The following is a 20,831-nucleotide window of genomic DNA, read 5'->3' on the forward strand; positions in this document are numbered from 1 at the left end:
AAACTGTAAAATTCTTTTTTACTCCAACACCATGTGATTAAAGGTAGAGTCCTAATTATTCTTTCTAATTTTCATTCTCTTAAAATGGAAACAAAATTCCTCAACAAAAAAATTTAAAGAATAATTGTGAAAATCTTTTATCAAGCAATATAAAAATACTTACTAGTTTTGACATTTCTTTACCTAAATAGTCTGTAGAAGAAAGGTACATTACAGTACATCCACCCAGGACAGAACATTGTAACAAGAATCTTGACATTTATTAGAAATGTTTAGTAGTAAGGAAAAATGCTTACATTTATAACATTACCCAAAAAGAGTATCATTCAAAAATTTACAGTACAATCCCAATTATTTAAAGGCAAACATAAAATCAAAGTGGACAGAAAGATTGCAACATATTAACTCTTGTTGCCTTTAGGTAGTGATTTTATGCTTATTTTATTCTACTGTTTTTTTATTTTTCACAATTTTTATAATAATAGTAATAATAGCTTCTAATATTCAGTAAGTGCCTCTCAGGGGCCAGGCTCTGTCCCATATATCTTATAACTATTATAAGTTATTTCATTCTTCACAACACCCTAATTAAGGAGCTATAAGGACGAAGAATGAGGAGACGTTAAACAATTTGTCCAAATTCACACAGCTAGTAAGTGCCAGAGCAGGAATGGGAAACAAGAAAATCTAAGGCCAGGGCCTATATTTTTAATCCTCTATTATACTGCTCCCCCCTTCAATATATAAATATGTATTACCATCGAGCAAACATTAATATTTGGAAAAAGAAGATTAGTTTAAAAAACAGACTGTTAAAATAGATTGTTGTATTTTAGGTGAATGTTTCAGATTTGTCGCAAAGTTTACGGATTATTTCCTTCGATTTACATAGCTAACCTACTCTGCTTATTAATATAATTTTATTTTTAAAGAGGGATAATGTATTACTTTGAAATTGAAACTGACAACATACCACCTTCTACATCCCTTTCCCTTCATTTCTTCCATTTTCTTTCCTTATACAGTTTTCTAATAAACGTTACTTTGCAACATAAAATAAAGTTTGCGTAGGCATTAATAGAAGTCATCTATTTACTAGCTATGCGCTTAAAAACATGCACAGCAAGGACAAGTAACTTTCAAGGAATTGATCACTGTAAAATTTTATCTCAAATTATAGAATAGTTATATTCCCAAGGAAAAAAGCATCTGCCAACTAAAGCAGGTTATGCAGTGTTTTCAATAATTTAATGACTAGACATAAATTGTCATAAACAAGCTTTCAAAATTATTTATCTGCATTCTCACAGAATAAAAGAAAAAGATTATTCCAGTTAACCGGAAAAACCTATCCCATTTATAGGTTTCACTCAGTCTAGTCCCCAAAACAGTACCATTAACTCAAATTCAAATCTCAGCAAGAAAACTAGCTGAATATTACTTTTACCTAGATTAGATGTAATCAAAAAATTTTTGAAATCTAAATATCACCCCCCAAATAGAATGATTTATATATTTTGTGCAAACTCTGACGAGCTGATAATCTTACTTCTAATTGCTGTCTTTTAAACTGCTGATGGTGAATACCCAGCTTGGAATCATACATAGCAGACAATTTTCTTGAAAGAAGGCAAGGCAAAGGAGAAAGGGCAGGTTCATATAATAAACAGTTTACATTACAAAAGCTTAAATGTATTAAGTTAACAGGTTCTAGAAAATACTCTGTACTAGAAGTCAGTTTACTTGACATTATTAACACTCCAGACTGAGTAGGTAGATTGTAGCAGTCCTCATCAGTTTCCACAGGTAATAAGCTTTCCAAGGAGGGAAGCTAACTCTGCTCCGTTTCCTCAATGTTTACCAAAAATTATCCAGTATGGTCTGGCTCACCTAAAGAGCTGGAAGAATTCCTTTCGAAGAGCATATGTGGTCCCTCAGCCTCTCCAAACCAGGGTTCTCAACTCCTGCGACCGACCAGGCGCTGGTTAAAGCGGGAGGCAGTGGGTGGGACCAAGTAACAAGCCCAGGGGGAACAAGCTTTCCCCCCTGAAGCGATTTTGGAATCGTAGCCCAGACACCCCATCAGTGGCCCCCAGCCTTTCCGTACATCAGAATCCCCCGGGGATTCTGAAGCACATTCGGGGTTGAGAACTGCCAGGCCTCAGGTTTAGTCAGACGCCTGACTAAACCGAAGGTGACAATTATCTTTCCCCCCAGCTGCTGTTGGGGCTGCGCCCAAGGTCTGTTGCCTCTTCAGAAAGGGCCTTTCCACCAGGCTTAACCCATCCCCTCAAGTGGGCTGGTTAAGAAGCGACCAAGAGGGCGATCCAGCATCCTAGGCTGAGGGCAGAGCTGGGACCCGCCGCGCCCCGCCTTCGACTGGACAGGCTGAAGCCGGGGATTAGGGGTAGGGCAGCGAAAGGGCCCCAACGCGCAGAAGCTAAGGCCTTTACCCTCTAACCGAAGCGCGCTGGGCTCCGGCCTCTTCTCCTTGACCGCCCTCCTACTTCGACGCCCGACCTGGCTTCCCGCGGGGTAGTCCGAGCTCACGTCGGTGGGGCGGGACTTCCGGTCAGCTCGCTGTGTTCCGGAGTCGAGTCGCTCGGCGGGTCGCTGGTACCCTACCTACCCCTTGGGAAGCTGAGGACTTGGAGATGCGAAGTGGGTGGATGCGGAGTTTTAAAGTGAAAACAAAGTGACATTTTAAAGGGAAAAATCCCCCAATCCTACCATCCCTGATTTTTAGGACTTCTTTTCCAGAGAGGCACTCACCAAAGGTTAAGAAGAGTAGGTCCGGGAGCTTTCCCGGGTTTCCCCAGCCGCGCTGCGCACTTTCCTGCGGCCAGAGCGCTTTTTTGCTGCCTCGTTTGTATTCCTACAGTCTAGCCGCGATGATAAGTGCAGGCAAGCCACAGCTGCCCGTCTCATAGGCGCCGCGGCCTTCCAGAATTCAGGGTTCAGGATGGCTGGTATGGCCTTAGCAACCAGGCCTTCAGAATTATTTCAAGGCCGGACTAAGCATCGGAGGCAATCAAGGGAGCAGTTGTTGGTGTTGATTTAGGTACTACCAACTCCTGTATGGCAGTTACGGAAGGTAAACAAGCAAAGGTGCTGGAGAATGCCCAAGTTGCCAGAACCGCCCCTTCAGTTGTGGCCTTTACAGCAGATAGTGAGCGTCTGATTGATAAAACTTGCCAAGCAACAGGCTGTCACCAATACAAACAACACATTCTATGCCACCAAGCATCTCAATGGCCAGCGATATGATGACCCTGAAGTAGAGAAAGATATTAAAAATGTTCCCTTTAAAATTATCCATCCCTCCGATGGTGGAGCCTGGGTTGAAGCTCATGGAAAACTATTTTTTAAGTCAAATTGGCGCATTTTTGTTGATGAAGATGAAGGAAATTACTTGGGGCATACAGCAAAAAATGCTGTGATCACAGTCCCAGAACATTTCAGTGACTCTCAGAGACAGGCCACTAAGGATGAAGGTCACATATCTGGACTAAATGTTCTTATGGATTAATGAACCCACAGTTGCTGCTCTGGCCTATGGTCTAGATAAATCAGAAGATAAAATAATTGCTGTATGAGATTTAGGTGGTTGAACTTTCGATATTTCTATTCTAGTAATTCAGAGAAGAGTACTTGAGGTAGAATACACCAATGAAGATACTTTCTTAGGTGGTGAAGACTGACCAGGCCTTGCTACAATACCTTGTGAAGGAGTTCAAGAGGGGTTGAGTTTTATTTTATGAAACATAACCACACACAAACACAAACATTCTTACCATAGGATCATTCCATTCTTGTTGTATAATCAATAACTCATAATATCATCACACAGTTGTATATTCATCATCATCATCATTTCTTAGAACATTTGCATCAATTCAGAAAAAGAAAAGGAAAACAGAAAAAAAATTCATACATACCATGCCCCTTATCCCTCCCTTGCATTGATCACTAGCATTTCAATCTACTAAATTTATTTTAACAATTGTTCCCTGTTGTGGTGGTTAGATTCAGTTGTCAGCTTGGCCAGGTGAAGACACCTAGTTCTGTTGCTTTGGACATGAGCCAACCTCATCTGTTGCTGATTACATCTGCAGTCGGCTAGGAGGTGTGCCTGCTGCAATGAATGATGTTTGACTTAATTGGCTGGTGCTTAAATGAGAGAGCACAAGGTAGTACAGCCAAAGCAGCTCAGCATACCTCATCTCAGCACTCAGCCCAGGCCTTTGGAGATGTAGAAAGAAATAACCCCGGGAAAGTTGTTGAAATCCAGAGGCCTGGAGAGAAGGCCAGTAGAGACCATCCTGTGCCTTCCCACATAAGAAAGAACCTCAGTTGAAAGTTATCTGCCTTTCTTCTGAAGAACTAACAAAATAAATCCCCTTTTATTAAAAGTCAACCCGTCTCTGGGGTGTTGCATTCCAGCAGCTAGCAAACTAGAACAACTGTGGGAAACAGATCTTTTGACCTTCAGGCTAAACCTTGAGACAGTGACCTGGGTCATGTAGCTCTTACAGAACACCGCAGGTGGCTCGTCTCCTATGAGGAAGCTTTGAAGGATAAAAGGGCTTCAGGATGGAATGTGCTATTCTTTAAAGAGATTTCACAGATAAATAACTTAGCTTAAAAGGTTTTGCATTTTCTTGTACTTTACATATTGGCGTTAACATTAAAGATTAACTTGATGTTATTTCCTCCTGCCTTTGGAATTAACCACTAATAAATAGCTGGAGCAAAACTAGCAAAGGGCTCTTGGCTCTAGAAGTTCAAAAGTCTCCTGCTCCCATTTTCAGAAATCTGTGTCTGTCTTAATTCTCGTGTTGTGCTGTCAGCAACAGTTCCCCTTATTCTTTATTTATTCTTAAACCATATATTTTACTCGTCTGTTGATAAGGTAACTAAAAGGAGCATCAGACACAAGGTTTTCACAATCACAGAGTCACACTGCGAAAGCTGTATCATACGATCATCTTCAAGAAACATGGCTACTGGAGCACAGCTCTACATTTTCAGGCAGTTCCCTCCAGTCTCTCCATTACGCCTTAACTAAACAGGTGATATCTATTTAGTGCGTAAGACTAACCTCTGGGATAACCTCTCAACTCTGTTTGGAATCTCTCAGCCATTGACACTTTATTTTGTCTCATTTCGAAGAGGAGTTGATTTGGCCAAAGACAGTATGGTACTTTAAAAGGTGTGGAAAGCTGCTGAGAGGGCCAAGTGTGAACTCTTTTCATCTGTACAGACTAAGATCAACTTGTCATATCTTAAAATGGATTTTTCTAGACCCATGCATTTAAAAATGAAGCTAATCCAGGTTCAGTTTTAGGGGATTGTTGCTGATCTAACCAGGAGAACTATTGCCCCATGCCAAAAATTTTGGCTGATGACATCACAGATGTGTTGCTCCTGGATGTCATTCCACTGTTGCTGGGTATTGAGACTCTGGGAGGCGTCCTTACTAAACTTATTAACAGGAACACCATGTTCCAACCAAGAAGAGCCAGATATTCTCTACAGCAGCTGATGGACAGGCTCAAGTGGAGATTAGAGTGTGTCAAGGTGAGAGAGATGGCCGGAGACAACAAACTTCTTGGACAATTTACTTTTTTTTTTTTTTTTATTAACAGAAAGAAAAAAAAAGAAATTAACACAACATCTAGAAATCATACCATTCTACATATGCACTCAGTAATTCTTAACATCATCACATAGATGCATGATCATCGTTTCTTAGTACATTTGCATCGGTTTAGAGGAGCTAGCAACACAACAGAAAAAGATATAAAATGTTAATATAGAGAAAAGAAATAAAAGTAGTAATAATAGTAAAACAAACAAACAAACAAACAAAAAAACCCTATAGCTCAGATGCAGCTTCATTCAGTGTTTTAACATGATTAATTTACAGTTAGGTATTATTGTGCTGTCCATTTTTGAGTTTTTGTATCTAGTCCTGTTGCACAGTCTGTATCCCTTCAGCTTCAATTACCCATTGTCTTACCCTGTTTCTAACTCCTGCTGGACTCTGTTACCAATGACATATTTCAAGTTTATTCTCGAATGTCCGTTCACATCAGTGGGACCATACAGTATTTGTCCTTTAGTTTTTGGCTGGACTCACTCAGCATAATGTTCTCTAGGTCCATCCATGCTATTACACGTTTCATAAGTTTATCTTGTCTTAAAGCTGCATAATATTCCATCGTACATATATACCACAGTTTGTTTAGCCATTCTTCTGTTGATGGACATTTTGGCTGTTTCCATCTCTTTGCAATTGTAAATAACGCTGCTATAAACATTGGTGTGCAAATGTCCGTTTGTGTCTTTGCCCTTAAGTCCTTTGAGTATATTCAGTTTTTGAGGAACCGCCAAACTGCCTTCCACAGAGGTTGCACCATTTGACATTCCCACCAACGGTGGATAAGTGTGCCTCTTTCTCCGCATCCTCTCCAGCACTTGTCATTTTCTGTTTTGTTGATAATGGCCATTCTGGTGGGTGTGAGATGATATCTCATTGTGGTTTTGATTGCATTTCTCTAATGGCCAGGGACATTGCGCATCTCTTCATGTGCCTCTTGGCCATCCGTATTTCCTCTTCTGGTAGGTGTCTGTTCAAGTCTTTTTCCCATTTTGTAATTGGGTTGGCTGTCTTTTTGTTGTTGAGTTGAACAATCTCTTTATAAATTCTGGATATTAGACCTTTATCTGATATGTCATTTCCAAATATTATCTCCCATTGTGTAGGCTGTCTTTCTAGTTTCTTGATGAAGTTCTTCGATGCACAAAAGTGTTTAATTTTGAGGAGCTCCCATTTCTTTCTTTCTTTCTTCAGTGCTCTTGCTTTAGGTTTAATGTCCATAAAACTGCCTCCAGTTGTAAGATTCATAAGATATCTCCCTACATTTTCCTCTAACTGTTTTATGGTCTTAGACCTAATGTTTAGATCTTTGATCCATTTTGAGTTAACTTTTGTATAAGGTGTGAGATACGGGTCTTCTTTCATTCTTTTACATATGGATATCCAGTTCTCTAGGCACCATTTATTGAAGAGACTGTTCTGTCCCAGGTGAGATGGCTTGACGACCTTATCAAAGATCAAATGTCCATAGATGAGAGGGTCTATATCTGAGCACTCTATTCGATTCCATTGGTCGATATATCTATCTTTATGCCAATACCATGCTGTTTTGACCACTGTGGCTTCATAATATGCCTTAAAGTCAGGCAGCATGAGACCTCCAGCTTCGTTTTTTTTCCTCAAGATGTTTTTAGCAATTCAGGGCACCCTGCCCTTCCAGATAAATTTGCTTATTGGTTTTTCCAATTCTGAAAAATAAGTTGTTGGGATTTTGATTGGTATTGCATTGAATCTGTAGATCAGTTTAGGTAGGATTGACATCTTAATTATATTTAGTCTTCCAATCCATGAACACGGTATGCCCTTCCATCTATTTAGGTCTTCTGTGATTTCTTTTAGCAGTTTTTTGTAGTTTTCTTTATATAGGTTTTTTGTCTCTTTGGTTAAATTTATTCCTAGGTATTTTATTCTTTTAGTTGCACTTGTAAATGGGATTCATTTCTTGATTTCCCCCTCAGCTTGTTCATTACTAGTGTATAGAAAAGCTACAGATTTTTGAATGTTGATCTTGTAGCCTGCTACTTTGCTGTACTCATTTATTAGCTCTAGTAATTTTGTTGTGGATTTTTCCGGGTTTTCTATGTATAGTATCATATCGTCTGCAAACAGTGATAGTTTTACTTCTTCCTTTCCAATTTTGATGCCTTGTATTTCTTTTTCTTGTCTAATTGCTCTGGCTAGAACTTCCAACACAATGTTGAATAATAGTGGTGATAATGGACATCCTTGTCTTATTCCTGATCTTAGGGGGAAAGTTTTCAATTTTTCCCCATTGAGGATGATATTAGCTGTGGGTTTTTCATATATTCCCTCTATCATTTTAAGGAAATTCCCTTGTATTCCTATCTTTTGAAGTGTTTTCAACAGGAAAGGGACAATTTACTTTTGATTGGAATTCCCCAGCCCCTTGTAGAGCCCTCAGATTGATGTTATATTTGACATTGATGCCAGTGGGATCACTCATGTTTCTGCCAAAGATAAGGGCACAGGACATGAGCAGCAGATCATGATCCAATCTTCTGGTAGGCTAAGTAAAGATGATACTACAATGGTTAAAAATACAGAGAAGTATCCTGAGGAAGAACGGAGAAAGAAGGAACAAGTCAAAACAGTTAATATGGCTGAAGGAATAATTCATGACACAGAAACTAAGATTGAAGAATTCAGGAATCAGTTGCCTGCAGATAAGTGTTACAAGCTAAAAGAAGAGAGTTCCAAGATGAGGGAGCCCCTGGCACGAAAAGATAGTGAAACAAGAGAAACGTAAGACAGGCAGCCTCTTCCCTTCAGCCAAGTATCATTGAAGCTCTTTGAAATAGCATAGGTCTTTGAAATAGCATAGGGTGGTGAAACCTTGGCTCAGTGGCAGAATTCTTGCCTGCCGTACGGGAGACCTGGGTTCAATTTCTAGAGCCTGCCCATGCAAAAAAAAAAAAGATGGCATCCTCCCAGGGATGAGCCTGGCCCTGACACTTGGGATCAACAATGCCATCCTGACCAAAAAGGGGAAAAGGAAAGTGTAGCAAATAAGGTATCAGTGGCAGAGAGAGTTCAAGTAGAGTTGAGAGGCTATTCTGGAGGTCACTCTTACGTAAGCTTCAGTTAGACATTGCTACCTATCACAGCGTACCAAACCCCAAACAAAACCATTTCTGCCAATCCTAAAAATCACCTAGGACATTATAAAAGATGCTACAAAGGTTCCATGCATTAGGGTAACTTTTCAGAAACCTATAACCTCCAGGTGGGTCCCTGGACCAGATAAGTCCTGAAATGTAGAGGGGCCAGACTTTCCAGAAAATCAACTAGCTCCATCTCCCTACCCCATATTATCAACAGCCCTTTCCAACATGAAAAAGTTAAAATGAGCATAGCCCAAATACCCCTACAGAGTGGGAGAAAGATCAAAGGTGATGGTGGAGTTATACAAAGAAGGTAGGGTTTAACAAATGGGTATGAGTGCTGAATCATTATATTGATATTTTTTAGTCTCCTATACCTTAGAGCAGCTAGAAATAAGCCTAAAATATGAAATTGTAACCCATGCCAAAATCTGAAATCTGTTCTACAACTAATTGTTGTGCTGTGCTTTGAAATTTATTGCTTTTCTGTATATATGTTATTTTTCATAAAAAAGAAAAAGAAAAGTATAAGAGAGAAGACAGGATTTAACAAAGAGTATGACAGCTGAATCATCATACTGCTATTCTTTTGGTCTCCAGTTTCTCGAAGCAGCTAGAAGAAAAATTGAAAAATTATGGAACAGTAACCCATACCTATTCTATAACTACTTGTTAAAATGTACTTGGAAATTTATTGCTTTTTTTGTATATGTTATATTTTACACAAACAAACAAAAGATATCCCTGGAAGTTCTGGCTCTAGGGAACAAAAGGAAGAGAAACAACAGTCATAGAAATCTTTGGAGCAGAAAGGAGAACATATTATGACACTTGGGAGTGAAGGGACTTCCTGAGCAGAAATGAGCAAACTTCAGTTTATGTTTTTGCAGTATTCTATATATAATTTACTTAACGTGTAAATTTAGTGACTGTTAGCTAAGTCATTTTATGAACATTTTATTCCAACAGTACAAGCTTCACAATGTTCTATCCTTGGCCTATCATTTTCCAACTGCATGTAAAAGTGGAAAGGACAATTTATTTAGCATTATAAAGACTTAACATTGGTTTGTGTTGAATTGGCCATATTTTTAAGGTTTGAAACATGTCATGCATGACAGTCATAGAATTAGAATGAAATCATTCGGGAGTGAGATCCTCCTTATTAGCTGAGTACTGCTGAACCATACTGATGTACACAGGGTCCTTCTACTAAGGTCTTATAAGGCCAGCCAGCCATGCCTTGTTGAAAAGCAGAGCAAGGAAAGCTAATTAGATCTATAGACAACTAAGCTCTTTGTTAGGTACAGCTTTTAAAACAAGGTAAGGATGAGGGTCCCAAATTTTCCTAGGACATACTTTTCTAGCTGTTTTATAGCCTATGTGTTGGCACTTCATCCTTGATAATTGTTCCTTTTGATCAATTCTGGATTTTTTTTTAAATTTTTTAAAATAAACATGAAAAGCAAAACAAAATGTACTGTGAATGGCAATTCAGATTTGAACAGCTATGAAGAGATAGTAAAGTATGTTTTAGGAGGTCAAAATAATTTTCCTTTAGACTAAAACATAGGCACATGGATTTCTGCCGTTCAGCCCTCCTACAATATTAATCTTGGCACAGGCTTATGATTTGATATCTCATTTGGCTCTGCCATTCCATGTTGCTTATTTCTATTCCCTCCCATATTCTTGTTTTATATATGATATAGTCAACACAGTAGAAAGTGATCTAGCTATTTCAGTGAAAGTGAGGCTAAAGATTAAACCCAACACAAATTTTGGATCACACACATTTAAGTATATACTTGATTTTTTTTTTCTGTTGGCAGTTATATCATTTCCAGTTAAAAAGAGTATTTTGTACTATTAAGAAAAAAAAGGAAGACTAGGCTCCCTGGTGCATGAGGCCCAGCTCTGGGATAGGGGCCGAGGGACTTGCTTGGCCCATGAGCACTGTGCAGATACTACCCAGACCCGAATGGCCTCCCCTCACCCCATGTCCCCACCACCACTCTTGGATCCTGTAGTTTGCATCTATTTGAAAGGCATCCCCAATCTACACATGGAGCCAAGCCCCACCTTACCTAGCAGCCTCAGAACACAGCCCAGGTGCACTTCCCCCTGCAAAAACCAAAGGGCCAGGACCCCTGAGTCTCAAATAGGGCCAAAGCCAATACTCTTCTTTACCATTCTGCTGCTTGCCTCCCCCATAAACAAAGTTAATAAAATCCACCCCTCAGGATGGTTGGGAGATGGAAATGAGATTGTCAGGGGACAGTGCCTGCTATAGAAAATGTCAACTGCTACTGCGAAGAGCAGCCAAGGAAGGGCTCAGTCCGTTAGGTTCTAAGAAAACCAAATCCCTGTGAAACATTCTCTTGGCACATCTAACCCAGTTCTTCACTGGGGAGACAGAGGCCTGAGAGACTGACCTGCAGCCTGCTTAGAGGCCTTAAGGTACAGAGAGTCATGAAACATGTTCCTCAGCAATATATAAATCAAATCAGAAACTGGACATCCCCCCTATCCTCCAAATTTCCACTCAGTTTGCTTCTAACTCCACGTTTGTTAGTTTTTTGTCTTCTGATACACTGGTGAATGCTATTAGTCCAATGTGATTACTCTTTAAAATGAAATGGAATTCCCCATAAAATTTCAAGTAGTAGATGGCAAAATCTAAGTTAGTTAAGATAACCCCACATACAAGGGCACTGTCTTGTTTCTGACAAAACTACACATCCTGAAATAGTTCTTTTTAAAAAAACTTCTGCTTTAGTGTTAACAAAGTATTGTCCATGACTAAAATGTCCCTAGCTAAAATCTGTACATGGCTTAAATTCATTATTTAATACTGTAAGAAAAAATTTTAAGTTATTTCTAATGAAAACTCAGTGGATTTCTGTAAGTAATTTTGAAATAGTAAGTTAGTATTAATGAATTCAATTAGAAATTGGTACTTTTATTCTCTGGAAAAAGTCCTGCTTCTCCCCACCTCCCCCAAGAAGCAAGACTACATTATTACAAATGAGAAAAATGTTTATTAAGGAAACGACTGAACAGTTTTCTCTCAGCAGAATTTTACACACTTTAGCACAAACCTGATGGCAATTACAGTTTCAATCATTAGCACACTACCTAGGATGCTTATTCTACAGCTGAAAAGTTGCTGATGTTTGTGACATGCCACTATAAATGTAAGTGTTATTAAAAATTACAAATTGTTTGGTGATTATTTTGATAATCTCTTGAGCAGCAGCTCCTGCAAGGAAAAAGAAGAAAAGCAAATCTCTGAAAAAAGTTTCTGGAGTTATATAAAAATAAAAACTCAATACTCTAAAGAAAGCATTTTCCTTTCCAAAAGCAAAGCTGTTTAAAAGTGATCGAGGATAGACATCGCTTTCCGAGTCATATCAAAATAAAAGGGCTACATTCTTTATATGTTTTAAAGGGAAATAAAGGTTTTATTCTACACAGTCGCAATGAAACATTATGCCACAGTTAAAAAGAATGAGGTGTTTTTAAATTATGGTGATTTAGAATGACTGGCAAGATATTAAGTAAACAAAGCAAGGTGCAAACCAGTAGTATGCTTGCTCACGTTTTTTAAGGATATGCATAGGCATACAAAACAATTCTCAAAAGGACATCCTCTGTAGCATTTGAATTTTACCTTGTACTTAATTTTACATTTATAATAAAAAAGAGATCAGGATATGGTGGTGACGGTAGTATAATATTACAACTGTATATTTGAAAAATGGGAAATTATGTTATTTATGTTTCCAGAATAAAAATTTTTAAAAACCATAAAGCTGTACAATACAGTGAACCCTAATGTAAACTATGAACTACAGTTAATAGAGTAATTATAATAATATTGTTTCATCAACTGTAACAAAAAGACAAACCTAATGCAAAGTATTATTAATAGAGAAAACTTTTGTTGGGGAGTAGGGTACAGGGGAACTTTCTACTTTCTGCATGATTTTTCTGTAAATCTACAACTTCTTTAATTAAAAAAGAAAAAAAGAATCAGGCTATATTTGTACATTTGCAACTAGGACAATATCTATATTAAATACTGTCAGACTGCTGTAACTAATCAAAACAAAACAAGCAAAAGAAAAAATTTAAAACTACCAAGAAAAAAGATTTTCATCTTTCACAAACAGTTACTGATTCAAAAAACATTAGGGTTTTTTACTATTTACAAGATACCATTCTAGGCACCAGGGATACAGTAGGGGACAAAAGACAAAAATTACTGTTCTTATAGATCTTATCTTTAGTAATTAAGAGACAGATAATTTATGAATAAGTAAAATGTATACTATGTCAAATGACATTAAGTACTAGGTAGAAAAAGCAGGGAATGGGGACAAGAGACCAAGAGGAGAGGCTAAATTTTAAACAGAAGAAGCAGGTATGCCCTCACAGGGAAAAGAACATTTGGACAAAGACCTGAAGAAAGTAAGGGAATATAATGGTGTTGTACAGAATTACAGAACACAGAAATAAAAAATTTCAATTAATATATTTTTTTTCTGCTAGTCATCCAATCTCTCTGTTGTGTGTATTCTTGGAATCTGGACTGAATATGAATAAATAACAATTTGCCTTTTTCTGGGAGCTGGCAGGTTACTTGGCTATTTTCCACAAGATATTTGGTTTTAGTTAAAAATAAATCATCCATCATGGTGATGAATACACAAGTGTATGATGATATTGTGAGCTATTAATTATACACCATGTCTGGAATGTTTGTATGCTAAGAGTGCTTGAATGTTTGTATATTAAGTCTTATCAATAAAAATAAATAAATCATCCAGAATCAGTCTTTAATTTGGGTTTGCATAAGAGATAGTTTTCTTAAAATGTAAGTATCATTCACTTACATTTTAAATACTCTGAATATTAATCAGACCTGGACCTGCCTTCAAAACATTAATGATTAGAAGGAACTATCACAGGCAAATACTTCAGTCTACAGGCAATCATAAAACAGGAGTTCTGTTTGTTTTTGAGGGGGCACTAAAGTGAGGGAAGGATGTAAGAGGAATTTTTGTCAGAGAGATGGCATTTTAAAAATTGATCCTTGAAGAACAGATAGGTTTTAGACATGCAGGAAATAGGCAAATTTAAAGCAAATGAGCCCATAGGAGTAAACATACAGAAGCAGGAAATCACAGGGCATATCTAGGGAAAAAGCAAGTAACTTGATAAAATCAAAGCCAGAAAGGCTGAGTAGAACTAGAACACAGAAATCCGTTAATGTCAAGCTAAGGACCCTGGACTTGTTTTCTGGGGGCTGTTACAGTGTCTATATGTTTGTGTGTGTGTGTGTGTGTTGACAGGGTGGGGGATTACTGAAATGAGGGACACCATCAGAGCTATTCTTTAGAAAGATTAATGACTCCTCAGGAGTTTAAGATGGACTGGAGTGGGAAAGATGGAAGGCATGGAGATCACAATGCCACCATAATAATCTAAGCTAAACAGAATATGGTGCTTCACTGACCTCCCTAACTAAAATAGCTAAGAAAACAAAATTATATTAAAATATTAACTCTGAATGTACAACAATAGATGACAGTCTTCTCATATGCGGAGCTCACCTCCCAAAAACGCAGCGACAGTGTGTGGCTCAGCAGCTCCATATCGGCAACTATGGGAAAGGAAAGGAGGGAGACATGAAGTTAGATTAGCTTTACCACAAGAAGAGAATGTCTATCTCTTATATGCCTTAAAAAGTACTCACAATTCATGAACATAATCATCTTTCACTATAACAGATAATCCATATTCCTGCAGGAAGCCAGTAAGACAAGACTTCAACTTTCCTATATCTTCTTCAACTTGATAGTTAGATACCCCTAAAAAAAATTTAATTTTCATTAAAATAAATATGTGGTTTAAAAGTAATGGTTACCTCCTTTAGTTCGTTTTCAGATATTCAAGTCAAAACAGTAAGGTATGAAACTGAAGTGAGAACAAAAATACTGGCAAGTATGAGATATATGCAATACTGCAAACCAGTAAGAATCAAATAAACCAAGTAAAACATATAAAAAATTGAATTTATTAAGTTTATTTTGATCAGTGCTCCATACATAGTATCTAGAATAGTACCTGGTACATAAGTGATGCTCAATAATTATTTGATGAAAGAAATGAATGGATAAGAAAATAATATCCTATTTCTATATTTAACAAAAATTATGGTCTTTAATATCCATTCTCAGGAGATTAAATGATACATAGGACCAAAAATTGTAATAGGAATATATATTGAGAATTAAAAGATGGTGGTCACTGTTGTAAGTACCTTACATGTATCAATTTAATCTTCACAATAACCCTATGAATACGTACTACTATTATTATCCCCATTCTACAGTTGAGAAAACTGAGGAGCAGATTCAGTAATTTGCCTGAGTGGTACATGGCTAATAAATAGCAAAACTGGACTTTGTTCAGACAGTTCCAGAACAAATGGACTTAATGATTACGATGTCTCCAAAAGTAAACTATTATTAGTATTACTGGATAGAAAAAATATAATTACTAAAATATTCATATACTATTAAAAAAAAAGTCAATATTTCTAAACCCCTCTAGTTTAAAAACAATTCTCACTATCCTTCCTCAAAGCAGTAGTATTTTCAGGCATCACATATTTAACCTTTTCAGTCTAACAGAACAGATACTATTATTACCATTCAGTAAATGAGAAAACTGAGACTTGGAGAGAAATAATGACTTCCCCAAGGTCACGGAAATAATAAGTGAAAGATTGTGAATGTGAACCCCAATCTAACTTCGAAGCCTGTGCTCCATGTTGTAGCAAGTATGGCAAGATGGCTCCCAATGTACTCCCTGTCCCAGTATTCATTCATTGTATATAAATGAATATACTCAATCTGAGCTGGCCCTCTGAAATCAAAAGAACATGACACAGTGATGCTACATGACTCCCAATGGTAAGTCATAAGAAACCCTGAACCTTCCACTTGGGTCTTTGGAAACGTTAGCTCAGAAGTCTACCTTGAAACTGCCAAGCTAAAAGGAAGCCCAAACTAACCATGTGGAGAGATGCCTGACCAGGCCCCAGCTATTAAAGCTATCCTGACTGAGGTGCCAGACATGTGAATGACAATGAAAATGTCTTCTTGGATGTCTAACCCACCCAAATCTTTAGAATGACTCTAGCTCCAAGTGTCATGCAGCTATATGAGATTCCCTTCCCCAATGAGAACTGCCTACCCAAGTCCAGTCAGTCCACAAAATTATGAGATAATATTTTATTGTTTTAAACCACTAAGTTTTGGGGTGGTTTGTTACACATAACTAAAAAAATTCTAATCAAATAATACAAATAAAGCAATGCAAACTCGGTGTTTATTTCTTTTCTTTCTCCTGGTGTTTGCTCATTAAGACTGTAAACTCTGGGGGAATACTATATCAGTTATATTAGTTGGAACAACAGGTTTTATGCTATGCCTAGAATGTGCTGCTATACAATTATCCTGCACAATTAAAATCATTATCAAGAATATAAATATTCTGGGCAACTATAAATCTTTGAGATTATGCCAATTCCCCAATTCCTACATTTGCAAATATTTAGATACTGAGCAAAGAGATCCCTACATCTTCAATTCTGAGTTCAGAAGTCACTGACAAACTTGTGGCTCTCTTGTCCTACTATATTAAATTCAGTGTTTGAGTCTTACTAGAAAACTGGAAACTGACAAAAAAAGGTTTTTTTCTATATGCGTTCCACCAGCATTTCTCTGTAATATTTTAGAATCAAACACTATTTGCAAATGGTTACACTTAAAAAACAAATGGCAGTTACAAAATGGGATGAACAAGGAATATAAATATTAGCAATGTGTAATTCAAGTATGGCTCTTATAAACACTCTTGAGAATACATTCCTTAAGACCCAATTCAATAAAAATGGTTTACACAAGATTTTATTATATTTGATAGTTCAATTGCTAGTCTTACCTGGATATCTACCATGTTGTTTATGAAATCTATCAATAGCCCGTAACATTAAGTACAATACTATCTCATTATCAGGATTGTCCATGCTAGAAACTGAAAGAAAGGAAAAAAAAAATCCAGTATCTTAATGAAGGACTGCATCTACCAAATACTCAAATTTCAGAATACGAGATAATTTCAACAAAAAAGTTTACTATTTTGTGATGACAAAAGAGAAGATGGTAAATATTGATAAAATAAGGGGGAGATAAATTAAGATGAAATCTAGTGATTTTATGGACCAGTAGAGGTAGTCAATCTCTACTAGTGACGTGCTAACTTCAGCTCTTCTACATATCATCCAACTGATTCAGTAACCTAAATAAGATTTTGTGTATATATTAAATTTTTATTTTGAAATTATAACTGTTTGGATAGGTTTTAGAATACAATTTAGGGCATAAATATTTACATTATCCTTCATATTATCATCATTCACTCAAGACTATTATACACAAAACATTTATTATCTTTAAAAGGAATTAAAATTAATAACTTAGCATCAAAAGGTCATTACTTACTTATTTCATCTTTGTTAACTGTATCCAAACCATATTCTTCAGCTAATGATCGACATCTTACCACTCGAAGAAATGCAGAATTGCTGCCTAAATACAGGAAAAACATTTTAAAAGTAAATTGGCTGTGACATATGAACATTCCAAACACTATCACTTTAAGAACAGGAAATTTTGTGTATACCCCCCTCTGATAGTTAGCAGAGAAGGCACTAGAACACAAATCATCTTAAAGTCGTATCTTTGATATCACAATCAGTTCAGTACTAAGCAGGTGATGGCGCCTCTCTGAGCCTCTGTTTTCTCATTTGTAAAATGGGAATGATATCATTCACATTTGAGAGTTGTTCTACAGATCAAGTATGACAACTCTGTAAAGAGCTTGCCTAGCACAATGCCTGAGATGGCTCAATAACTAGTAGCTTTCAATAATATTATGGATAAGCAGTCCTATAGGAGAGAGTTATTATATCTTGGTGTATGTCTGGCTTTTTTTTATAACATTTTATTATGGATATTTTCAATCACATCCCAAAGTAGAGAAAACAAAATAACGAACCATTATACCCCCAACATCCAGTTTTTAATCTAGGATCATGTAATCTAGTGGAACAAACATTAATACAGAAAGAAACAAGGTACAAGATCAGTAGCAGACAAAACTTTAAAACAAAGCTTAAGCAGGTATTGCAGAAGTCATGAAATGGAGAACATGGATAAATCTATTTTTAAAATGGGGAACACGTAAAATATAGGCTTCTGCAGAAACCAGGGGTAGTAGCTACAGGGGAAAATCTTCAAAAATCATGTAAAACAGATTTTTTATTATTCTGAAACTGACTCTTATATAAAGAACATGCATTTTGCCTACCAAAGAATTACTGAGATCCCAGGAACCTAACCAAATTTTTTTGTGTGTTTTTTTTTTTTTTTTTTGGCATGGGCAGGCACCGGGAATCGAATCCAGGTCTCCAGCATGGCAGGCAAAAATTCTGCCACTGAGCCATGGTCACACCACCCAGGAACCTAGCCAATCTGAAACTAGATAGTAAAATTCTTAATTCCATTACAGTCATTTGATACAATGAGTATTTAAACCACTACTGTCAATATGCACATAACTCAAGACTTCACACCCAGAGTTTTCAGATAAAACTTTCCCAGATTACTAAAAAAAAAAGCTGAATATAATTCTATATTAATGATAATTTTCAATTACTTGACTCTAATGTCTTTTTTTTGGGGGGGGTACACGGTCTGGGAATCGAACCTAGGTATCCCACATGAAAGGCAGGCATTCTAACTACCCATGCACCCTTTAATGTCTTTTTAATATTGCCAGACAGATATGTTCTACCTCTGACCCAGTCTTAAAAGATCCTCTACTTATTATATTAAGATTTATACATACAAAGGGAAAAACCTTAGTAAGTATATATATATATATATAAGCCATTGAGACCATGGAAAATTTTAAATTTCATAAATTTAAAATTTCTGGGAACATTCCCTGTGGCACATTTTTATCAAACAAAATAAGGAAATTAATTCAAAGGGACTTACAGAGTAATTTTAATTCTTTCTCTGAAATGGACTCTGGCGCCTGTAAAGAGATAAATGCAGGTTTTGCTCCAGTATAAAAGAGAAGATGAACAAAGGGTGCAGCACAAAGCCAATTCACTGTGAGATGGGGAGGCTTTCTCCAAGAGCTGGGAGAGTGCTTTAAAACGCGTTGTCTCCTTATAATGGGCTTTTCTCAATAGGTAGGCGAGCTCCCTCTAAAGAAGCCCAGAGCCAGTGCCACACCCTCTATCTCAAAACCCTTTCTTGCTGGAGTTATGAGATCAGGCCTATATGAAGCTGACAGGCCACACATCAAAGGCACAGTGAGCCAGGGAGCCTACCTGGCCTATGGACTGCAGCAATTTGGAAACATGATTACCCACAGCAGCAGCATCTTTCTTTGCTTTTTCACGGTAACTGGAAACAACAACAACAAAAACTACTCAACACATTTTTTAATAAGCAAAATTTAAATTATCACTATGAAGCACATAGAATGCTTTTCCTTTTCATGAAAAAACACAGGTCTGGCAATATATAGAATGTGAAAATGCTAGGGAGATGCTAATAACAGCACCTGATGGTAGCTGGGTATCTTTCCAGTGTTGGTGATTGTGCTGATTTGAAACTATTATGCACCACCAGAAAAGCCATGTTCTTTTAATCCTAACCCAATCCTGTGGGGACAGATCTATCGTTTGGGTGAGACCTTTTGATTAGGTTGTTTTTACGGAGATGCAACCCACCCAATTTTGAGTGGGAGCTTTTGATTAGATGGAGATGTGACCCTGCCCATTCAAGGTGAGTTTTAATCCTTTCACTGGAGCCCTGTATGAAGAGAATAAAAGGCAGAAAACATAAAGAGAGCTCAGAGCCAACACAGACAGCAGAGAGATGAAACCAGACACAGACATATGTAGATGCTAACCTAAGAGAGGAAACCCAGAGCCTGCCCTGGAGAAGGTAAGTGAGGAACAGCAGAAACTTAGAGTCACTGCAAACAGGAGCTGAGAGAGCTGTCTGAAACCAAAAGGCAGAAGAGAGGGCCAGCAGACATCACCATGTGCCTTCCCCTGTGACAGAGGAACCCGAACACAAAAAACATTTTTTGAGTGAAGTTACCTTCTTGTTGATGTCTTAATTTGGACCTATTCATAGCTTTACAACTGTAAATTTGTAGCCTAATAAATCCCCTTTGTAGAAGCCAATCCATTTCTGCATTCCAACAGCTTTAGCAAACCACACAGTGACAGACTCTTGGAGCCTATTAATACCCAGGGTCCTTCTATAATTAACAATTCCTAACCTAAAAAATGCCCTCACTGAAGGATCTATGACCCTGCTCCTCTGACAAAGCACCTGAAAAATATGTGTTCCTAAAGAATATGGCTTTTATCATTCAAATCAAGTCAAAGGAAAGTTAAATACTTCAAATCAGATAATCAGTATTTAAGCTGACTACCACCTAGGGGTCACACTTTCTTTCCTCAACTGACCTTTCCAAAGTTTTATATAAATGGATTCACAGGCTAGGACAACAAAAAAAAAGATTTATTAGACAGGGGGAAGAGAGAGTTTGTCTGTATGACATTATCTGGAGGAGACCAAGCCAGCAACCCTAGATTCATCAATACTATGCCTGAATTACACAAGAGTAATATCCATTGAGGCCCATCCCTACAAGTGTCTATCTGGGTTCAGGATGGAGATACATGGATAGCAGTGTATCCATGAGTCATGGACTCATTAAATTATGAAACATTAAGGATAAAAAAAAATCATCAAATCTAAAGACCTCAAAGCTACAGATTAAGAAGCAGAATAGCAGGAAATTCCTGATACTGTGTTAAATTTAGGGATACCCAAATCAATAGGCCATGTCCTTGATCTTGAGGTTTATTCTTGTGAAAC

The 20,831-nt window shown here is 37.3% G+C and overlaps 2 protein-coding genes and 1 pseudogene across 16 annotated transcripts in view; 1 reads left to right on the plus strand and 2 right to left on the minus strand.

The window, feature by feature from the left end:
- The window catches only part of TERB1 (telomere repeat binding bouquet formation protein 1), a 113,139-nt gene extending 109,962 nt beyond the window's left edge, over positions 1-3,177 (minus strand). For 10 of the 13 annotated variants that reach the window (XR_013163611.1, XR_013163609.1, XR_013163610.1 and 7 more), the window contains exons 1-2: positions 2,454-2,576; positions 1,891-1,964 (exon numbers count right to left, since the gene is read on the minus strand). The gene's annotated coding sequence lies outside the window, so the exon portion shown is untranslated. Of the gene's footprint in view, positions 1-1,890; positions 1,982-2,453; positions 2,583-2,772 lie in introns of those variants that run through there. The other 3 variants (XM_077132651.1, XM_077132653.1, XM_077132652.1) reach the window with 3 other exon arrangements.
- Positions 1,925-8,429, plus strand: LOC143658450 (stress-70 protein, mitochondrial-like; annotated as a pseudogene).
- Positions 8,430-11,802: 3,373 nt separating this feature from the next.
- NAE1 (NEDD8 activating enzyme E1 subunit 1) overlaps positions 11,803-20,831 on the minus strand; it is a 32,757-nt gene continuing 23,728 nt past the window's right edge. For all 3 annotated transcript variants that reach the window (XM_077132661.1, XM_077132660.1, XM_077132662.1), the window contains 7 exons: positions 19,262-19,337; positions 18,921-18,960; positions 17,361-17,447; positions 16,801-16,893; positions 14,546-14,660; positions 14,403-14,452; positions 11,803-12,046 (listed from right to left, as the gene is read on the minus strand). In XM_077132661.1, coding sequence (XP_076988776.1) covers positions 11,937-12,046; positions 14,403-14,452; positions 14,546-14,660; positions 16,801-16,893; positions 17,361-17,447; positions 18,921-18,960; positions 19,262-19,337 — 571 coding nt within the window. In that variant the 3' untranslated portion in view covers positions 11,803-11,936. The remainder of the gene's footprint in view (positions 12,047-14,402; positions 14,453-14,545; positions 14,661-16,800; positions 16,894-17,360; positions 17,448-18,920; positions 18,961-19,261; positions 19,338-20,831) is intronic.

Source organism: Tamandua tetradactyla, chromosome 16, assembly GCF_023851605.1.
Source record: "Tamandua tetradactyla isolate mTamTet1 chromosome 16, mTamTet1.pri, whole genome shotgun sequence".
Taxonomy (NCBI): Eukaryota; Metazoa; Chordata; class Mammalia; order Pilosa; family Myrmecophagidae; genus Tamandua; species Tamandua tetradactyla.